The 21780-nt window shown below is 44.8% G+C and overlaps 1 protein-coding gene across 3 annotated transcripts in view; it reads right to left on the bottom strand.

The window, feature by feature from the left end:
- The window catches only part of MROH1 (maestro heat like repeat family member 1), a 491156-nt gene that overhangs the window by 24482 nt on the left and 444894 nt on the right, over window positions 1-21780 (bottom strand). For all 3 annotated transcript variants that reach the window (XM_030220764.1, XM_030220756.1, XM_030220773.1), the window contains exons 41-42: window positions 8061-8163; window positions 5139-5204 (exon numbers count right to left, since the gene is read on the bottom strand). In XM_030220764.1, coding sequence (XP_030076624.1) covers window positions 5139-5204; window positions 8061-8163 — 169 coding nt within the window. The remainder of the gene's footprint in view (window positions 1-5138; window positions 5205-8060; window positions 8164-21780) is intronic.

The raw sequence follows: 21780 nt of genomic DNA on the forward strand, positions 1-21780 counted from the left end.
AGCAGGGCAGGCAATGTAAGGAGAGCAGCGCTGGAGAACCGCTTCAGCTGGCGGGGGTTGGGGACCTCCCCTAGCCAAACCAGGGGTCCTGGATCCATTTGGGGGGGGGCCAGGCCCCCGTAGCTACGCCACTGCTCTATGCTGCAGAATCGTTTTTAGACATTTTACCCAGCTATTGGTTACTCGGGCAGCACTTGCCACAGAGATCCTTAGCTTTAGTAATAAATACCCACCCACATGACCAGCCTGGTGAGAACTTGTTAGCCATCTACCTAAGAATGGCATTGGCGAGTGTTTTTTATTCTTATAGACACCCCCCCCCCCCCCCCGACAGTTTGTTGTTTCCTAGCAGTACAATGGACGTTTACAGAAGCACTGTAAAACTATTTTGTATCACACTTGGCTACAACACCCTCTATCGATTACCTGTAGTCATCACAGTATGTTTTTCTTATGCCACCATTGTAAAGGCTTGTCTTTTGAAGATGTTTTACAATTATATTCTAAGGACCCTCTAAAAAATGATGAAACAGTGTTACAGTTCGTTAAAAATAACAAAGCACTGCTTACGTAGATCTTTTCAAACTCTATTTTGTAACCTACAGAAATGTGTTTCCTACAAAGAGTGCCATACGGCTTCTAAATAAAACTCTGTAAAGGAATCAAGTTTCTTGCGTCATGTTTTTGTATACATGAAGGGGCATAATCGAAAGGGACGCTCAAGTTTTGTTGAGGACGTCCTTGCAAAATGTCCCGATGGAGGGGCGGGGAAACCCGTATTATCGAAACAAGATGAAAGTCCTTCTTTTGTTTCGATAATACGGTCGGGGACGCCCAAATCTTGAAATTTTGGTCGCCCTTAGAGATGGTCGTCTCTGATTTTCGGCGATAATGGAAACCAAGGACGCCCATCTCAGAAACGACCAAATGCAGGCCCTTTGGTCATGGGAGGAGCCAGCATTTGTAGTGCTGGCTCCCCCTCACATGCCAGGACACCAACCGGGCACCCTAGGGGGCACTGCAGTGGACTTCATAAAATGCTCCCAGGAACATAGCTCCCTTACCTTGTCTGCTGAGCTCCCCAACCCCCCCCCCCTAAAATCCACTACCCACAACTGTACACCACTACCATAGCCCTTATGGGTGAAGAGGGGCATCTAGATGTGGGTACAGTGGGTTTCTGGTGGGTTTTGGAGGGCTTGCTATTTCCTCCACAAACATAACAGGTAGGGAAGGGGATGGGCCTGGGTCCACCTGCCTGAAGTGCTCTGCACCCACTAAAACTGCTCCAGGTACCTGCATACTGCTGTGATGGACCTGAGTATGACATCTGAGGCTGGCATAAAGGCTGGCAAAAAAATATTTTGAAAGATGTTTTTTGAGGGTGGGAGGGGATTAGTGACCACTGGGGGAGTAAGGGGAGGCCATCCCCGATTCTCTCCGGTGGTCATCTGGTCATTTCGGCTACCTTTTTTTGCGTTGGTCGTAAAAAAACCAGGACCAGGTGAAATTGTCCAAGTGCTTGTCAGGGACGCCCTTTTTTTTCCATTATGGGTCGAGGACGTCCTTGTGTTAGGCACGCCCAAGTCCCGCCTTCGCTACACCTCTGATATGCCCCCTTGAACTTTGGCCATCCCTGTGACGGAAAGCAGTTGGGGACGTCCAAAATCAGCTTTCAATTATACCGATTTGGACGACCCTGGGAGAAGGACGCCCATCTTCCGATTTGTGTTGAAAGATGGGTGTCCTTCTCTTTCGAAAATGAGCCTGAAAGTATTTTTTATTACAACTGTACATATTACATATATAACCACTGTTCAATGCGAATGATTTCTTATAGGGGAGTCTAAAGTATTTCACAGGTTTTTTTTTTTAAGAGGAGGAGTTTCTTGGGGTTTCACAGGGGTGGTGAAGTTCGCAGAAACCTCAGAGGGGTTTTCTTTAAGAAGTTCAAGCAAATGCCTGTTGCTCACGTTACCAACTACTGTTGAGGGAATATTGAGTTCAGCCAAGGAGCTCATGAATTCCTCCTAACCTCTGGGTTTTCTTTGTTGGGAAAGAGGGTGTGTCTATGTTGCCCTGCAAACTAGGTTACGTAGATTAGAACCGCTGACTGGATACCCATTGTATACAAAAGTCCCATCGGCACCCCAGGTCACCACATCCTTGTTCCTGGATAGCTTATCGAGCAACACTAGCATTTTTCCTATAATGCGCACCAATTCCTTTTAATACTTCCTGAAGAACAGGGTCAGGAGGTCCACTGTTATCTAGCACCGCCTCCATCTGTTTAGGACTTTGTTCGAGGAGATACAGGTTTATTTTTTTCTCTTTCCCTTTCACCCTGGGTCTGGCAAACAACAGGTAGGAACTTTGATGAATACGCTTATTTCTTCATCGAACCTTTGAACAGCATCCATTCTAATATTTTCATGGGGTGCCAGTGGACCTCTTAAACAATCAAACTGCTGGCTAGAGACCAAGTACAACTTTTCAGCATAATGCATTACCAATGAGGTTCATGATCAGTGGTAAGAAGCTTAGCAAGGGTCCGCTAAAGCCTCCAGCCACCAGCTTCTTCTTTGTTTTAAGAGGTATCCTTTTGTCCCCAAGACTAATAAAGAGTACCAGATTGTACCAGATTGCGTCCGTAAAAGACAAAGGTGTGTAATACACACCTTTGTCTTTTACGGACGCAATCTGGTACTGTGATAATGGTATATTACCTTTCAGAGTGTTTAGGGCTATCTATGCTATAGCTGCTATTAAGTCATCTGAAGCGATTCTGAGGATGGTCTTTCTCTGGTGGGGCAAAGCCTGAACTAAAAGTTTTAAATGCTCCAGGTTCTTCTTCAGACAGCTAGAGCCGGTGGTGGGAAGCGGGACTGGTGGTTGGGAGGCAGGGATAGTGCTGGACAGACTTGTACGGTCTGTGCCAGAGCCGGTGGTTGGGAGGCAGGGCTGGTGGTTGGGAGGTGAGGATAGTGCTGGGCAGACTTATACGGTCTGTGCCAGAGCCGGTGGTTGGGAGGAGGGGCTGGTGGTTGGGAGGCGGGGATAGTGCTGGGCAGACTTATACGGTCTGTGCCCTGAAGAGCACAGGTACAAATCAAAGTAGGGTATACACAAAAAGCAGCAAATATGAGTTATCTTGTTGGGCAGACTGGATGGACCGTGCAGGTCTTTTTCTGCCATCATCTACTATGTTACTATGTTCAGACAGCTAGACACATTGCCTATGAGAGTGCAAATACAGCGTGAGGAAAAAGCAGCGACTCGTCACTTCTTTTTATAGGCGCCTGCTGTTTTCTCACCGTATACGACCATCAAAGTGGGGGGAAAAGATGTCCATCCTCAATCTGTAAGCCGCAGGCGTCAATGGTATGGAAACACTTATGACTTAGGGAAGCTAAAGGAATGGTCTGGAATTTGGCAGCTAAGATTTAATACTAAAAAATGCAGAATCAGGCATTTGGCCTACAAAAAACCCAAGGGAATGGTATAGTTTAGGGGGTGAAGAACTTTTGTGCAAGAAAAAGGAGTGGGACTTGGGTGTTATCATATGTGATGATCTTAAGGTGGCCAAACAGGTAGAAAAAGTGACAGCAAAAGCTAGAAGGATGCTTGGGTGCATAGGGAAAGGATTGGCCAGTAGGAAAAAGGAGGTGATGATGCCCCTGTATAAAATTCTGGTGAGACCTCATTTAGAATATTGTGTACAATTCTGGAGACTGCACCTTCAAAAAGATATAAACAGGATGGAGTCAGTCCAGAGGGCGGCTGTTTATTTTATTTTTATTTATTTAACCATTCTTGATATACCACAAGGGGGCCAGTAAGGACAACTATGCAGTTTACAACAGTAGAAGAAAAAATTAAACAAACACTAAAATAGTCAGTGGTCTTCCACCCCCAGCATCGCCTATAGAAAAAGTGCATGCAGTCATGCCAATGCACGTGCTTTTACAACGGACCTAATTTTATGAACACACTAAAATGACTATATAAAATTACCCCTAAACATATGGCGCATTGGAAAGGGGGAAAGGACCAAAGCTCCCTTACTGTTATGGACTTTTCCCAGGGTAACACTATTTCACAATGAGGCTACCAAAAATTGTGGATCCCTTTCTTTGCATGGGGCCCATAACAGCTGCCCTCCCTATTCCACCACATGACCCGTGCTCTGGATAAAATTCTAGCTTATGTTCTAGTGGAGGGGCAAGCAGCTCCGGTCCTTCAGTGGGACACACCAGGCACACTGAATATACATGATATACAACTTGCATAAAATGGAGGCAGAGCATGCGCATGGATCTCATGGATATTCAATGTAGTTAACTTGAAACCTCACGTACCCTAGGAAACTGAAAGATCAGAGATGGAAACCTGGACAGCTGAACAAAAGGTACATATCAGCCTCCACTTCCCTATCCCCCTCTACCCCTCTAATGCCCATCTCCTCTCCATCCCATGTTGTTTCTGGAAGGACAATCTGTACATGTATTGCCACTTAATACCTGTGACCTGAATTGGCCACTGTTGGAAGCATGATACTGGGCTGGATGGAACATTCGTCTGACCCAGTATGATTATTCTTATGTTCTTATGTAAAGGGAAAGGGAAATAGGACTTGATATACCGTCTTTCTGAGGTTTTTGCAACTACATTCAAAGTGGTTTACATATATTCAGGTACTTATTTTGTACCAGGGGCAATGGAGGGTTAAGTGACTTGCTCAGAGTCACAAGGAGCTGCAGTGGGAATTGAACTCAGTTCCCCAGGATCAAAGTCCACTGCACTAGCCACTAGGCTACTCCCCCACTCCAGCTTTCAAAGCCATTTCTGGGTGTAATTTAGCAATTTATATGCATAAGTTATCAGTCTGAATAGTGCTCTCCCTGAACGTATAAACCTTTTACTCTGTTTAGAGCATGCATTCTAGTCGCTACTTTTCCACTGCTTTTTGCAAACTATATAAATATTCCTATTTTTTTTCTCAATACTTTGTTTAGACGGATTTCAAAAGCAGGGAAGCTGTGGTGGTTTAGTCATGTTCACCCTCAGGAAATACACAACCTCTGACCCCTCTTCTCTCCCACTGCTGAGATAAGGTGCTCTATTGCTCCACTACTCACCTGCCGTCAGGTGCTCCAGCTCCACCTGCCTGTAGTTCTCCTTCTGCATGTGCAAGACCAGGAACCCTGAAAGACATCTTTTATTAGGCACCCATCACAGCCAGGAAACTGTTGAAATTGAGGTAGTCAGACAGTCAATCTGCTTCCTGTATGGACTACAGAATCATCTGATACAATTATGGGCAGCCACGTGGCACATGGACCAGACAGCCTCCTTCCAATACATAGCTGCAGTGGCATAGCTGCTGTCTGAGGGTGCTTCCATGGGCTATCACTATTGGTATCTTCTGCAGTGTGAGATCCTACTCCTGTGTGAATCTCTGGGGTGACAGTGCTGGTATTAAGAATTAGGCACTCTTCTTAGGAGGTAAGGGAAATGGTATCAGGTTCATGGCCCTTGCTGGGTATGAGGCAACATAAAGGCTAGGCTTTAGATACTTACTGTGCACTGGGTGAGGTGCTGAAGTTTGTTTTTTTTACACTCAATGTAGTTCAAGGGACTGGCTGAGGGAAGAGAAGAGTCAGTGATGTGGACCAGCTATGGGAGGGGAGAGTGAGAGAGTGAGGGACTGGGGATGAGGAAGAGTGAAACAGTGACAGGGACTGGCTGAGGGGAAACAGTGAGAGTGAGAGGGACTGGCTGGGGGGGGGGGGGGGGGGGGGGATGAAAGAGTGTAAGGGACTGGCAGAGGGTAAAACTCAGTGACAGGGACCAGTTAAGAGAAGAGTGAGAGGTGAGGAAGAGTGAGAGTCAGGGACTGGCTGAGGGGGAAGAAAGAGAGAGTGATAGGGACTAGCTGGTGGGGGGTGAGACAGACAGTGTCAGCTACATGATGCAAAGTTTCCACATTAGAAGTCACTGTCCAGGAAAAGGATCTAGGTGTCATCGCTGATGAAACTGAAACCCTCTGCTCAGTGTGCAGCAGCAGCTAAGAAAGCAAACAGAATGTTAGATGTTATTAGGAAAGGAATAGAAAACAAAAATGAGAATGTTATAACACCTTTGTATCACTCCATGGTGCAACTGCACCTTGAAACCTGTGTGCAATTCTGGTCACCACATCTTAAAAAAGATACAGTGAAATTAGAAAAGGTACAGAGAAGGATGACGGAAATGATAAAGGGGATGTGATGACTTCCCTATGAGGAAAGGCTTAAGCGGCTAGGGCTCTTCAGCTTGGAGAAGAGATGGCTGAGGGGAGATATGACAGAGGTCTATAAAATAATGAGTGGAATGGAATGGGTGGGCGTGAATCACTTGTTTACTCTTTCCAAAAATACTAGTACTAGGGGGCATGCAATGAAGCTACTAAGTAGTATATGTACAACCAATTGGAGAAAATATTTCTTCAGTCAATGTGTAATTAAACTCTGGAATTCATTGCCAGAGAATGTGGTAAAAGCAGTTAACTTAGCAGGGCTTAAAAAAAGTCTGGCTAGCTTCCTAAAAGAAACGTCCATAAGCCATTATTAAGATGGGCTTAGGGAAAAATCCACTGCTTATTTCTAGGGTAAGCAGCATAAAATCTATTTTATTGTTTTGGGATCTTGCCAGGTACTTGTGACCTGGATTGAGCACTGTTGGAAACAAGTTACTGAGTCTGATGAACCTTCAGTCCGTCCCAGTATAGCAACATTTATATTCTTGTTCTAGGGACTGGCTGAGGAAGAGGAAGAGTCGGTGACAGGGTCCAGCTAAAAGAGGGGGGAGTGAGAGAGTGACAGTGACAGGGGTAAAGAAAAGTGAAAGTGGCAGGGACTGTTAGAGGGAAGGGATGAGTCAGAGTACCAGGGACTGGCTGAGTGAGGGAAAGAGAGAGAATCACAGGGACTGGCTGAAGGAGGGGAAGAGTGAGGGACTGATAGAGACTGGCTGGGGAGGGTGAGAGAGTGACAGAAACTTGTTGAGAGAGGGGATAACTCACTGTGGGTTAGCTGCTGCCAGGTTTTAGTTCTGGACATTTGCTGCATTTGAAGATTGTGGGATTCTGGCCCTTCACTAGGTTGGGATGGGGGGCAGGGCTTAGGTTTTGGACACTTACTGGGAGGGGCTGTGTAAAGATACTGAGCACATTAGGCACATCAGCCCTTGTACTCACCCCACCAACCCCCTTCCCTCTTTCCTCCCCATCAATCCTGACTTCTTTGCTGCTTTTCCTCTTCTTCATTAAGGCTGACATCACAAGCACAAAGGTGTGGTTGCAGGGCTGAAAGTTCCCAGTGGTGATCTTGCAATACATCAGATCAGCATCAGAAAATGCTGGGCACAGACATGTTCTGAATATATTCATGATGCCAGCTTTAAGGAAGAGAAGGAAAAGTGGTGGGGACTCACAGTACAGGCTCCTATAACCCCTTCTGCTGTGAGGACCCTGCCAGGTATACAGCTCCAGTCGACTGGCTCTACTAGCTATTTTACCACCTTAAATTCTAGCACCATAGATGACTGCCTAGGTTCACCTAGTGGTAGGTTTGGTCCTGCTCACTAGGTTTGGAGGAATAGTTTTTGGACACTTGCTGGGGTTTATGGGGGCCAGGAGTTCAGTTTCATGTACTCACTTGCATTAGCGAGAACTAGGGCTAGATTTTGGATGCTCACCGGGGAAATTGCTGGGGGGAGGGGGGGGTTGGTTAGGGATTGGTATTCACTAAAGCTAGAATCTAATCTCAACTTAGCTGCAACACCCTTATGTTTATAAACCTTGTACGATTTGTTCCCAATTGAGTCCTGTTCCACAGGAAAGTCCGCCTACTTTCTTGGTTATGTATGAAATTGTCAGTGAGCAGAAGGACAGCATGCAAGGCCCATTCTGGAAATAACATCTAGTCACACAAATACTCTGAAGAACTGGTTCAAGAGATACTTGCAGATTGAGAAACTACTTAGAACCATACCAGATGCCTCACTGAGGATTACAGTACCTATAAACATGGCTGCAGCTGCTCGTATATCAGGCCACATACTCTTCAAATAGGACAGGTTGGTCATGATGAGCCGACTTAACATGTCTGGGTAATCTTGCATCTGTAGGGGGAAAACAGGACAGAGATATTAACTATAGATCCTGGTGTCTCCTTGAATTTTATGAAGTCTGTTTAAACAGCTGATTCCTTTTGACATAGAGAAAGCGTTCAAACCCTCGTAGATCCTTGAAAGTGCTCTTGAAAAGTTTTACAGACTATGGAGACTTTGCAGGTTTTAAGTTAAATTTGCAAAAGTCAGAAGTACTGCCATTGGACAAATCTGTGAAGAGACTTTGGGGTGATGATTTCCTCCTTTGTTGGCCAGACCTTGCATTCTGATATCTGAGGATCCAGCTAGGGATACAGACTGGGGGCTTGTACTCAATGAATGTTGCTAAGCTTTTGCATTCTACAAGGCAGCCGCTGGAAGGTTAGATGCATTTGCCAGATTCTTTGGTTGGTAGAACTAGTTTATTCCACATGATAGTATTCCCCCCAGATAGTTGTACATTTTTTCAGATTCTTCCCCTTCGATTGTTAAGAAAAGATTTTGGATCGCCTATATAGAACGGTATCTAAATTTTGTTGGGGCTGGGAAGAAACCTAAAATGTGTTAATCGTAGCTAATAGGTAATTGGCAGAATGGGGGATTTGGTTTACTGAACTTAAAGCTCTATAATTATGTATGTTTAATAAGAAATTTAAATGATTGACTGCAGAATAATCAGGATTATACAGCAACTTCTTATGTCAGCTTACCTAACCCAATGCCATCTAAATGATTTATTACAGACTCCCTATTAGCAGATCCCATGTTCCTGAGGTTGCAGTATACTTCTTAGACCTTTGTGGGAAGTGTGGCGAATCCTTATCTTGTGGTTGGAGGGCAGGGAGAGGAGGATCCAAGTATTACAGAGTAGTTACTAATTCAGGGGAATTGGCATTTTCTTCTAGAATGGACAACACTGCCTTCGTTTGGTGGAAGGCGAAGAGGGTTGTTCTTTTGGAGCATATGCTTGTACAAGATGATTCTTTGAGGACCCTGGAAGATCTTCAAGGGCAAATAGGAATTGAGTGGGGGAACAAATTGCATAATATGTATTATATTCAGACTTAGAAGCCCTAGGGCAGTGATGGTGAACCTATGGCACGCCTGCCAGAGAGGGCACGCAGAGCCCTCTCTGTTGGCACGCGTGCCATCGCCTCAGCCAGTTCCAGCCCCCCGCCCTCCGAGCACCAGGGCCCACCTCCGAATAAAAGTCATACCTGGTTGGGGTTAAGGCGGCGGCAGCGGCGGCGGCAGCAGTAGTGAAAAGTGTGCTGACTCGGCGCGCCTTCAGCCTTCCCTTCTGTCTCTCAAGCTCTGGTCCTGCTCTCATTTCCTGTTTCTGCAAGGGCGGGACCACAGAGCTTGAGAGACAGAAGGGAAGGCTGAAGGCGCGCTGATTCAGCACGCTTTTCACTGCTGCTGCCGCCGACGCCGCCTTAACCCCGACCAGGTATGACTTTTACATTTCGGAGGGGGGCCCTGGTACTCAGATGGAGGGAGGGCGGGCTGCTCTGGAAAAGCTTTTGTCTTTGACGCCATTGGTTTTCCTTGTCAGACCAGCCTCCATGTAGAGCTGCTGGTGTGTTTTCACTATGACAGCACTGCAGGATTAAATAAAACACCGTTCTGTTTGTGGGGCACAAAGATTGGCTACCACAGTAGTAGGAAAATGCTGATAGGAGAGAGTCATTGAATGAGCAGCATTCTGGTTCCTCCCACAACAACCCTGGAACTGGGAGGGGGGGGGAGTGGGGCCCTGGCCCTGGGAGGGAGGGGGGGTCCTGTTGAACTGGGAAGGAGGGGGACCCTGGAACTCGGGGGGAGGTGGAGGGGGGGAGGGACAAGAGGGAGGGGGACGAGGGGGAGAGGGAGGGGTGACGAGAGGGGGAGGGGAATGGCACTTTGCGATAAATAATTAGATTTTGGGTTGCTGTTTGGGCACTCGGTCTCTGAAAGGTTCGCCATCACTGCCCTAGGGACTCAAGTAGGAGAATGATGAGGAAATGTTTCTGTTCTATTCTAGAGGACAAACTTTCTATTTCAGGTATTCACAAGGCTCTTACTGTATTGGTGAGGAAGAAAGATCTAGTGGTAGAGAAAATTAGATGGGAATTAGACCTGAGGTATAGTTTGCAGTAGTGGGGTATACTCTCTGTGATAAAAGGGATTCTCCAAGTAATTGCTAGTGGTTTTTTTTTTAGGGAAATCCATTTTCGAATATTGAAGTGGGAATATTTTTCCCACAACTCCAGCTATTTAAAGCAGGGACATTATTTTCTCCACAGTGTATAAAATGTCATGGAGCAGAGAATTCCTTTTCATTCACTCTGAAACTGCCCTAAGGTACAGCAATTTTGGAATGAGGTGGTGAACTTTTTAATTCATACACTGGGTGTAGGAACAATGAAGGCAAGCTACTGAAGCACTACTATGAGCACTAAGCCCAGCCATTTATGTGACTATATGGACCTACATGGTCCTACATACATGGCACCCTTCAACATTAAGAACCTGATTATAATGTGCAAATTCAGACATTTCCTCTATAAAGACTAAGACATTGTGACGACAACATCTAACAAAAGAATAACAACTCTTGTTTACTGTACATAAGTCGCTGATAAAGAACAGCGTTGTCAGCACTGGCGCAGGTTGTTATCAGAATTGACGTCATAAGTACATAAGTAATGCCACACTAGGAAAAGACCAAGGGTCCATCGAGCCCAGCATCCTGTCCACGACAGCGGCCAATCCAGCCAAGGGCACCTGGCAAGCTTCCCAAACGTACAAACATTCTATACATGTTATTCCTGGATGTCACGTCTGTGGCCGTGACCACCCTCAGACTTACCCTGTTTCTGGGAGTCAGTGTCTGTGCTGGCTTCTGCTTGTCTCTGTGTCTGTCTTAGTTTCTCTCTGGCTCTGTGTGCTGATTGCCCTACTGAACCTCACCTGTGTGGGCTATGCCTTTTCCAAGATGGCTGCCGCCGACTCCTCTATGCTAGTATCCAAGATGGCTCCCGCGGGGCTGACTTCTCTGTGTGTCAAGCCTCTGTTTGGTTGCAAGGTGATTGCTGCAGCTGTGCCTCTGGTGTGGAAGGGCTTTATTAACCACTTAGAGACAACAGCCCTTTGCCTTTGCATTTCATCTAAGGGCCCTGGTGTATAGAGTGCTCTGTACACTGTTTCAGTGTTTGACTAGCCAGCTTAGGCACCGTGTGGCTTGTTAGCCTGTGTATAGCTTTGCTAGTTCTCTGTGTTTATTCCTAGTGTTTGACTAGCCAGCTTAGGCACCGTTTGGCTTGTTAGCCTGTGTATAGCTTTGCTAGCTCCCTGTGTTTATTCCTAGTGTTTGACTAGCCAGCTTAGGCACCATTTGGCTTGTTAGCCTATGTATAGCTTTGCTAGTTCTCAGTGTTTGTTCCTAGTGTTTGACTAGCTAGCTTAGGCACCGCTTGGCTTGTTAGCCTGTGTATAGCTTTGCTAGTTCTCTGGTATGTTTCCAGTGTATGACTTGTTAGCTTGGGCACAGCTTTGGTTGTTAGCTGGTGTATAGCTTTACTAGTTCTCCAGAGTTTGTTTAGTGTATAGTTCTTGTGTATGACTGGTTTGCCTGGGCACAGCTTTCCTATTAGCTTGGGTACAGTTTACTAGTCATTGTGTTTAAACCTGCCGACTGCCAGAACCCGGACATCCCCTGCCTGTCTGCCTTGCCTTCGCCTAGGTGCCAGGGGGCACTCCTGGATCCTCATTCCTGCTGTTCCTGCTTGCAAGTTCCAGTTCCGGTTTTTCCTGTAAGCCCTGCCGGCCGCCCGAACCTGAGGGCTCAACCCTCGGGGAAAGGTGGTTAAGCGTAGGTGAAGCCTAGGTCCAGTGTGTTCCAGTCCAGCGGGTTCCGGTCCCGTGGGTTTCGCTCCAGTGTGTTCCAGTCCAGCGGGTTTCACTCCTGTATGTTCCAGTCTAGTGGGGCCACTCCAGTGTGTTCCAGTCCAGCGGGCTCCACTCCAGTGCGCACCCGTCCGGTGCGTTCCAGTTCCGTGTATTCCTGTGTGGAACTCCAGTCCGGGGTTCCGGTCCAGTTTTGTCTCATCTCTACCTTGAAGGTGATCTTGCCTGCCACTGCCGCTCCACGGTAGTGGCCCAAGGACTCATGAACCCAGTGCTCCTGGGGAAGAAGCCTGACCGTCTGCCAAGGTCCTCGAGCACGCGACACTGGAATTGTGGATTTTTCCCAAGTCCATTTAGTAGTGGTTTATGGACTTGTCCTTTAAACCGTCTAACCCCTTTTTAAACTCTGCCAAGCTAACCGCCTTCACCACGCTCTCCGGCAACAAATTCCAGAGTTTAATTACACGTTGGGTGAAGAAAAACTTTCTCCGATTTGTTTTAAATTTACTACACTGTAGTTTCATCGCATGCCCCCTAGTCCTAGTATTTTTGGAAAGCGTGAACAGACGCTTCACATTCACCTGTTCCACTTCACTCATTATTTTATAAACCTCTATCATGTCTCCCCTCAGCCGTCTCTTCTCCAAGCTGAAAAGCCCTAGCCTCCTTAGTCTTTCTTTATAGGGAAGTCGTCCCATCCCCGCTATCATTTTAGTCGCCCTTCGCTGCACCTTTTCCAATTCCACTATATCTTTCTTGAGATGCGGCGACCAGAATTGAACACAATACTCAAGGTGCAGTCGCACCATGGAGCGATATAACGGCATTATAACATCCTCACACCTGTTTTCCATACCTTTCCTAATAATACCCAACATTCTACTGGCTTTCCGAGCCGCAGCAGCACACTGAGCAGAAGGTTTCAGTGTATTATCGACGACGACGACACCCAGATCCCTTTCTTGGTCCGTAACTCCTAACGTGGAACCTTGCATGACGTAGCTATAATTCGGGTTCTTTTTTCCCACATGCTTCACCTTGCACTTGCTCACATTAAACGTCATCTGCCATTTAGCCGCCCAGTCTCCCAGTCTCGTAAGGTCCTTCTGTAATGCCGTCAATGCAGCATTATATTCTTCAAGGATAGAACATATGTCAGCTATAGAGATAAGGCTCCCAGATTCTCGATAAAAGGCAGCTCTTATCAGGGTTAGCTGCTGTGTGTCCACACCACATCCAAGGGGCAAGATCTGTGTTGGACTAGACTGACATTTGAAGAATATGCTGACATCTGAAGGACTACATCAGGTTGTATGTGTGCCATGTAAATCTTTGCATAGTGCCCTGGGGATAGAGTGATACTTTCTAGCTAGAGATTTACATACCTTTACTCCAAACTATTTCTGTAATAGGATTGCCTTTGTCTTTATTTCTGTTTATGCCATTTGCTGCTAAATAAAATAAGACCCTAGTTTTATAATATTTGGGTGTGGAGTTAGTTTCTTTTATTACTTTGGTGCAGTGGGCTTGCATCTAAGGATAAGGGATGATACATTTACTTCTGACACTTCCCTAACCAATGCTAGTCTGGTTGGGACCCATTTTTGTTATAACTTACACTAAGTGTCAGGTACCCCAATACCACCCCAAAACAGAGTGTATCTGTTTTGCACCTATACTGTGTGTTAGAGTCTCCCTAACACCAGAGATGCTGGTATTGAGTAGTTAAGTCCTTGGAGGTGGGAGGAAAGGGAATGCATTTATTGTTTAGTAAGTTGAGTTTGGTAGGCCGTAAATGTACATTGCAATCTTGGATCTCTCAGGAGTTGGCAGAATCAGATACATTTACTAGTAATGTGGGAGGCCAGGGATGCAAAAATTTCTCCTAAATGTAAATAGCATTTTCTACAAATATGGGAACCTTATATACATAATTTGTCTCCCACAGGGCAAACCTTCTATTAAATAAAATTTGGGTTCTGAATACTGTGAGAAGGTGGTGCTCACGCAGAGCAGGATATTGAGTGATAGGGAGGGGAGAGTGTGGGGTTCCTTAGGGTTAGCAGGAAGTTATAAGAGCTAAGACCTCCTAGCTTTAGGAACATTAAAAATGGTGCCTGAATTGTCCTACAGTTCATACATAACCACTTATAACAGAAGAATTATATCAGATATGATCTTTATTAGTTAGACTTGTTTCGGTTTGTGGCTTATTCTTCTGAATCACCAATAAAAATTGTTCATTTTTTTTTAAATTCCAGCTTTAAGAAGTGAGAGGCTATGAGAAACAAAGCCTTTCACCTGGGTTTTTTCGATTAAATTATTGGAAAATCTGTAAAATAATGAATGAGAAACCATGACTTCTTTATTGCTGGATTTTCAGATTGTTTTGAACTGTGATTTATTATGTTCCATGTTCTGTTACTTTATGTTTATGCAATACATGTAACACTAACCAGCCTCCTCTGTAAACAATTTTCCAAACAATATTTTAAAATACAGTAACACCCTCCCCCTACCACAAAAGCAAAAAAAAAAAAACATTGAAAACACTGAAAACATTTGATACTGTTCAGTAATACTAGATAATAGAAAAGTTAAAAAAAAGAGGAGCTGTCCTCTATGCTGCCCTATTTGTCCAAGGAATCTAGTCGTACAAAACAGAATGCTCATCCCCCCCCCCCCATGGAATCTCCTCCCCAGATACCTAAAATACCCCCTCCCTTTCCCTTCCCCTATATTAAAAAAAACACACGACAGGACAATCAGCCATTTTGATTCAAACTTCCAAAAAAAAAAAAAAGAAGAGAGAACCGAGTACTAAACTACGAGCTCTGACAGAGGGGGACTGGATATAAGGGCCCCATATAGAAAGAAAATGTATTTTCTACTTAAGGGATGCCAGGGCACTATTTAACATTAAATTATGAAACCTAGTGTGCCAGTTCTAATATGATGGGGGATCTATATTCATCCATGCAGTCAAGATAATTTTTTTGACCAACCATACTAGCTTTTTGGATAGCCACTCTGCAATTCAAAAACTTTTGCCCAATCCAGAAGAAATCTCGCTGCCAAGAATGGTATCCTGGAGTTCAATAAACTTTCCAAATAACCTATGATCATTCTCCAGAAGTTTTATTCTCAAAATGCATGGTAAAAAGAGTTAACATCTAAGTTACATTTCTGACAAAGTGGAGTATCCTCCCTTCCCATCTTAAAAAAACTGCTCTTGTGTTATATAGGCTCTACGTAATACATGAAACTGACATTCTTGCACACACCACCAGAGTCTTACTGGTAGACTCCAGCAAAAGGGAGACATTTAAGTGATACAAACTAGATACTTGCACAGACAACTGCCCTCCCAGGTATTTAAAAGACTGCTGGGTCCATTGCAATGACCAATCCAGTTCCTCTGCAAAGCATCCATAGAGGAAAGCACCTAAGATTTGGAAAAATTTAATTTAAAAGCAGAGAAGACACTGAATTCAGTAAAAGCTTCCATCAAACCCTCCAGTGACCTCTGAGTATTGGTAAGGTGTACCAATATGTCATCCGCAAATGTGAAAATCTTGAAAACCTACTGCTGGAATAGAACCCCCGTGATTTCCGGATGTTAACAAATTTCCCTAATAAAAGGATCTAGTGTTAATACAAACAACATAAGGGAAAGGAGACAACCCTGGCATGTTCTTAACGAATGGGGAAAGCCGAAGACTGCACCCCATTGACCCACATCACTGCTTTAGGATCCGAGTATAAAATATCAATTGCATTCCTAAAAAAGCCTTCTATACCATATTTATGCAACACCATGAAAAGACAAGGCCATCCATATTCTGTTACTTTAATAAAACAGATGTAAACAAAAACAGCTGATACAACCCTCAGCATCTACATAACCCAAGCACAAAACTGAGACCCTCATACTTCCTTCTGGGGTTCTGGTATCCAACCTTCCAGATTTTTTCCTGCACTGCCTCTACACTGTGTATATATTTCAGAAGACTGGCCTGCAGCATTGGAGAAATACTCCAAATAAGGTCTCACCAATGGCATGTACAGAGACACTATCACTTTCTTTTCTCTACTGATGTACCTAATCATTCCTTGGGCTCTTGATACTGCCTTGCCACACTGTTTTTCAACCTAAAGATAATTCAGTATGAGTGCTGAGGACCAATGTGTGGTAAATGATAAAGGATAAGCGGAACTGCTCAATTAAGACTTCTGTTCTGGGATCTTGCCAGGTACTTGTGACCTGGATTGGCCACTGTTGGAAACAGGATACTGGGCCCAATGAACCTTCAGTCTGTCCCAGTATGGCAAAACGTATGTTCTTATGTACCCCAGATCTCTCTCCCAAATAGTGCACATCAGCTCCTGTCCTTGGATTTCTGCACTTGAGACCCAGGATTGTATACCTCTCTGCATTAAACCTTAGTGCAATACTCTTCTCAAGCTTTCTTTGATCTTTCCTCTTTTCCCTTCAGTCTATTACAGATCAACCTATCTTCAAAATGACAGACTTTTCCTATGAACCCCAAAGAAATATCACTTGCAAAGATACTAAACAGAACTGCTGCTTGAGGCACACCACTGATAACACTTCCTTCTCTGGAGTGAAACTCCATTTACCATCATGATCAGCCATTCACTTTGGGACCCACTGCTAGGCTAGTCATTGCTGCTGAAAGAGTCAAAGAAAGAAACTGAGATGGCAAAAGCATAGACAGAAGTAAAATTGAGTGGAGGAGTGGCCTAGTGGTTAGGGTGGTGGACTTTGGTCCTGGGGAACTGAGTTCGATTCCCACTTCAGGCACAGGCAGCTCCTTGTGACTCTGGGCAAGTCACTTAACCCTCCATTGCCCCATGTAAGCCGCATTGAGCCTGCCATGAGTGGGAAAGCGCGGGGTACAAATGTAACAACAACAAAAAAGACATTTTTCAGGGTTATTGGGTGTCAGGTTACACGTAGAACCTCTGGGATAGTGAGCCCTTGGACCACTGCCGAGGAGCAGCAGCGGCAGGCAAATCACTCAAACAGGAGGCAAGGCAGACCACAGACAGAAAGGCGCAGGCCGGACTGGAGCAGCAGGTCTGGAACAGAAGCACTAAGCCGCAGCAGGAAAATAGTCCATGAAACAAGCAGAGTCTTACCGGCAGGCAGCAAAGCAGCAGAGAAACCAGGAACCACACAGAGTCTTTAGGCTGGCGGCAAACAAAAGTAAACCAGGGATCAAGCAGGGACTTGGGCAGGCAGCAAGCAGTAGAACAAACCGGGAAACACGCAGAGTCTTGGGCAGGCAGCAGACAGTAGAATAAACCAGTAACACAAGCCGGGTCAAAAACAGGCAAAGCAAGCATTCAGGGTAGGAATCGCAGCAGACCAACAAGGACAAGATCAGGATTGAAGACCTCTGTTGCCAAGGCAAAGTCTGAAAGTTCTCAGGTGCTTAATAAAGGCCACATACAAGGGAGTTCACCAGGTAAGGGTGCTGCTAAGTTCCAAAAATCCCAAGCCAATCTGGAAAGCTGGACCGGACCGACATGACTTCTGGAACATGGGAAACAGCAAACAAACAGTCCATCACAGCCACCAGGTGGCGAGATGAATGAGAGCATGAAACAGGGGCACAACCGTGACATTGGGGAAAGGAGGAAGGGCAGAGATAGAATTATGAGACTCAAAGGTGCTGAGGGCCAACTTGTGGAAAATGGTAAAGGATAAGCAGAACTGCTGAACGAATACTTGTTTTGTATTCATGGGAAGAAAACCTGGAGGAGGTCTTCAGAAGATTGACAGAGATACATATGGCGATGGTGCAGATACCATACCATTCACAAAAGATAGTGCTTATGAACAGCTTGCAAAACTGAAAGTGAACAAAGTCATGGGACCCAATGAGATATATTCTAGGATTCTGAGGGAGCTCAGACAGGTTTTGGCAGGTCCTAAAGGATGTGTTTTTAACAGATCCTTGAAAACATGAAACATTCCATGGGACTTGAAGTACAGCAAGTCTAACCTTAGTGAAACAGATAATGGAGACATTGCTGAAGAAAATGATAGTGAACTTTCTGCAATCCAATTGGATGCAAAATCTCAGCCAACATGATTTGACCAAAAGTACATCGTGCCAACCAAATCTGATTGATTTCTTTGACAGGGTGACAAAAGAACTGAATCAAGGACACGTGCTAGATGTAATCTACTTAGATTTTGGCAACCCTTTGATACTGTTAAATTGAGCATCTTGAGGATGGGATCCAAAATGGTTAACTGGATCAGAAACTGGTTGACTGACAAGAGACAGAGTGTTGGTAAATGGAATGTGCTTGGAAGAAAGGTAGGTAATGGAGAGTCTGAGGGATCCATCCTCTGGCCAATTCTGTGCACAATTTTTGTGTGTGATCTTGTGATATTCGCTACTAGGCTGCCACCTATACTGCTACCTCCCAAAAGCTGCTAGACAACCTATAGTGTAAGCTCCTCACAACCAGCCCACAGTCTCTGCTGATTGCCAAGGATATTATAGTTCTTTTTGTGTTGCTGTGATATGTACAGATAACACTCAGTAAATCTGTGAGAACAGATAAAATATTTTATCTATTCTGTTGGCATGGGAAGGCGCAGGAGATGTGGAAAAACAGTGGTCCAAACTAAAGGCTGCTCTAAATATGGCGACTGATCTTTTTGTGAGGAAAGTAAACAAAAACAAGAGAAGCAGGAAGCCTATATGGTTCTCCAAACAAGTAGCTGAAAAAATAAGAGCAAAAGAGGCTTTGTTCAAGAAATACAAAAGAACGCAACGAGAGGATCACGGAAAAGATTATTGGATTAAACTCAAAGAAGCGAAGAGGGAAATACGGCTAGCGAAAGTGCGAGCAGAAGAAAAAAATGGCTAAAGATGTAAAGAGAGGTGAGAAGACCTTTTATCAGATATATTGGAGAAAGGAGAAGAGATAGGAATGGAATTGTGAGACTGAAAGATAATGAGAATGGCTATGTGGAGAGTGATGAAGATAAAGCAAACGTGCCAAACAATTATTTCTCTTCGGTGTACACGGAGGAAAATCCAGGAGAAGGACCACAGTCGGCAGCTGAGGGAACGTCTGGAAATGGTGGATACTGCGCCGTTTATGGAAGAAAGAGTTTATAAACAGCTTGAGAATCTGAAGTTGGACAAAGCTATGGGGCCGGATGGGATCCATTCCAGGATACTGAAGGAGCTCAGAGAGGTCCTGGTGGGACCTCTTAAAGATTTATTTAATAGATCTTTACAGACAGGAGAGGTTCAGCAGGATTGGAGATGAGTGAATGTGGTCCTTCTTCAGAAAAGTGGAGACAGAGAAGAACTGGGAAACTACAGACCGGTAAGTCTCACGTTGGTGGTAGGAAAAATAATGGAGTCGTTGCTAAAAGAAAGGATAGTTAACTTTCTAGAAGCCAACGGGTTACAGGACCCGAGGCAACATGGCTTTACCAAAGGAAAATCCTGCCAAACAAATCCTATTGACTTTTTTGACTGGGTGACCAAAGAACTGGATGAAGGACATGCGCTAGATGTAATCTACTTGGACTTCAGCAAAGCCTTTGATACAGTCCCCACACAAAAGACTCATGAATAAGCTGAAAGGGTTGAACTTAGGACCGAAAGTGATAAACTAGAAACTGGTTGACCAACAGGTGGCAGAGGGTGGAGGTAAATGGAATCCGCTCACAGTAAAGAAACGTGAGCAGTGGAGTTCCTCGGGGGTCGGTGCTGGGGCCTAATCTGTTTAATATATTTGTGGGAGAAATTGCTGAAGGGTTGGAAGGAAAGGTGCGCCTTTTTCTGGATGACACGAAAATAGCCAATAGAGTGGGTACCCTGGAGGGAGTAGAAGCGATGAGAAGGGATCTCCGAACATTAGAAGAATGGTCGAGGGTCTGGCAGTTAAAATTTAATGCTAATCTCCTCTGGGGTATTTAATGATTGTTCGTTTTTTCTTATATTAATAAGTGCTACATCCAAAAACCACAAAAGCTGACTATAGTGATATATTTTTTATATTTTTTAAAATATATTTATAGAGCTCAGTGACTGGGTATACCATGCTGGACTGACTGGCAGTTCTAAATTGCATCATACCCATCAAAGCACAAGTACCTCCTCCCTACCACTGATTGTCCAATAGTTATACTTTAGGAAATTCTCATGCATCGACAAGCAATAACAAAAGTTTCAAAGAAGGCTTCCAGAACAAACTTCAGCCTAGGATGGGCTACTTATCTTGGTGTTATGGTGAGGTGGTAGTTGGTTTAACCTGGTTCAGCAGGGATCCCAGCACATTTCGTGACGTGCAGTGAAATAGAAATGCCTTAGAGAATGTTCCCTGTCTTCATTTTTGGTTCCCTACATGCAAGCATGTTTCGCTGGAGAGCATCTTCAGAGGAACACTATTCTGTGGCGGGAACTGCCCAACTTCTTCCTTCAACTGGCAGGGATGCCGGTGCATGCGCAGTAACACCTAAAGTATAACTATTGAAAGATCAGTGGTAGGAAGGAGGTACTGGTGCTATGATGTCTGGTCGGGTATGATGCACTGCCAGTCAGTCTAGCATGGTATACCCTGTCACTGAGCACTATAAGCATATTAAAAAAAATATTTAAAAAATATCACTATAGTCAGATTTTGTGGTTTTTGGATGTAGCACTAGTTAAAATTTAATGCCAAGAAGTGTAGAGTGATGCACTTGGGGTGCAGAAACCCAAAAGAGAGATACCGAATAGGAGGGGAGAGATTAGTAAGTTTGACTCAGGAGAGAAACCTTGGGGTGTTGGTGTCTGAGGATCTAAAGGTGAAGAAACAATGCGACAAGGCGACAGCCGTGGCCAGAAGGATGCTAGGCTGCATACAGAGGGGCATAACCAGCAGAAGAAAGGAGGTATTGATGTCCCTCTACAAGTCGTTGGTGAGGCCCCACTTGGAGTATTGTGTTCAGTTTTGGAGGCCGTATCTTGCTAAAGATGTAAAAATACTGGAAGCGGTGCAAAGAAAGCTACAAAAATGGTATGGGATTTGTATTGCAAACCGTATGAGGAGACTTGCTAACCTGAACATGTATACCTTGGAGGAAAGGAGAAACAGGGGTGACATGATACAGACGTTCAAATATTTGAAAGGTATTAATCCGCAAATGAACCTTTTTCGGAGACGGGAAGGCGGCAGAACTAGAGGACATGAACTGAGGTTGAAGGGGGTCAGACTCAGGACTAATGTCAGGAAGTATTTTTTCATGGAGAGGGTGGAATGCCTTCCCACAGGAGGTGGTGGAGATGAAAATGGTAATGGAATTCAAACATGAGTGGGATAAACACAAAGGAATCCTGTTTAGAAGGAATGGTTCCGCGGAATCTTAGCGGAGATTGGGTGGCAACGCCGGTAATTGGGAAACAAAATGGGAGCTGGGCAGACTTCTACGGTCTATGCCCTGATCGTGACTGAATAGATAGGGATGGGCTGGAGTGTAAATTTTAAGGGGCTTTGACGTTAGCTTCAGAACTTAGTACAAGAACAGTGCTGGGCAGACTTCTACGGTCTATGCCCCGAGAAAGGCAAGGACAAATCAAACTCGGGTATACATATAAAGTATCACATACCATGTAAATGAGTTTATCTTGTTGGGCAGACTGAATGGACCGTACAGGTCTTTATCTGACGTCATTTACTATGCTATTATGTTACTTAGTT

This window comes from Microcaecilia unicolor, chromosome 1 (assembly GCF_901765095.1).
Source record: "Microcaecilia unicolor chromosome 1, aMicUni1.1, whole genome shotgun sequence".
In the NCBI taxonomy this organism is placed as follows: Eukaryota; Metazoa; Chordata; class Amphibia; order Gymnophiona; family Siphonopidae; genus Microcaecilia; species Microcaecilia unicolor.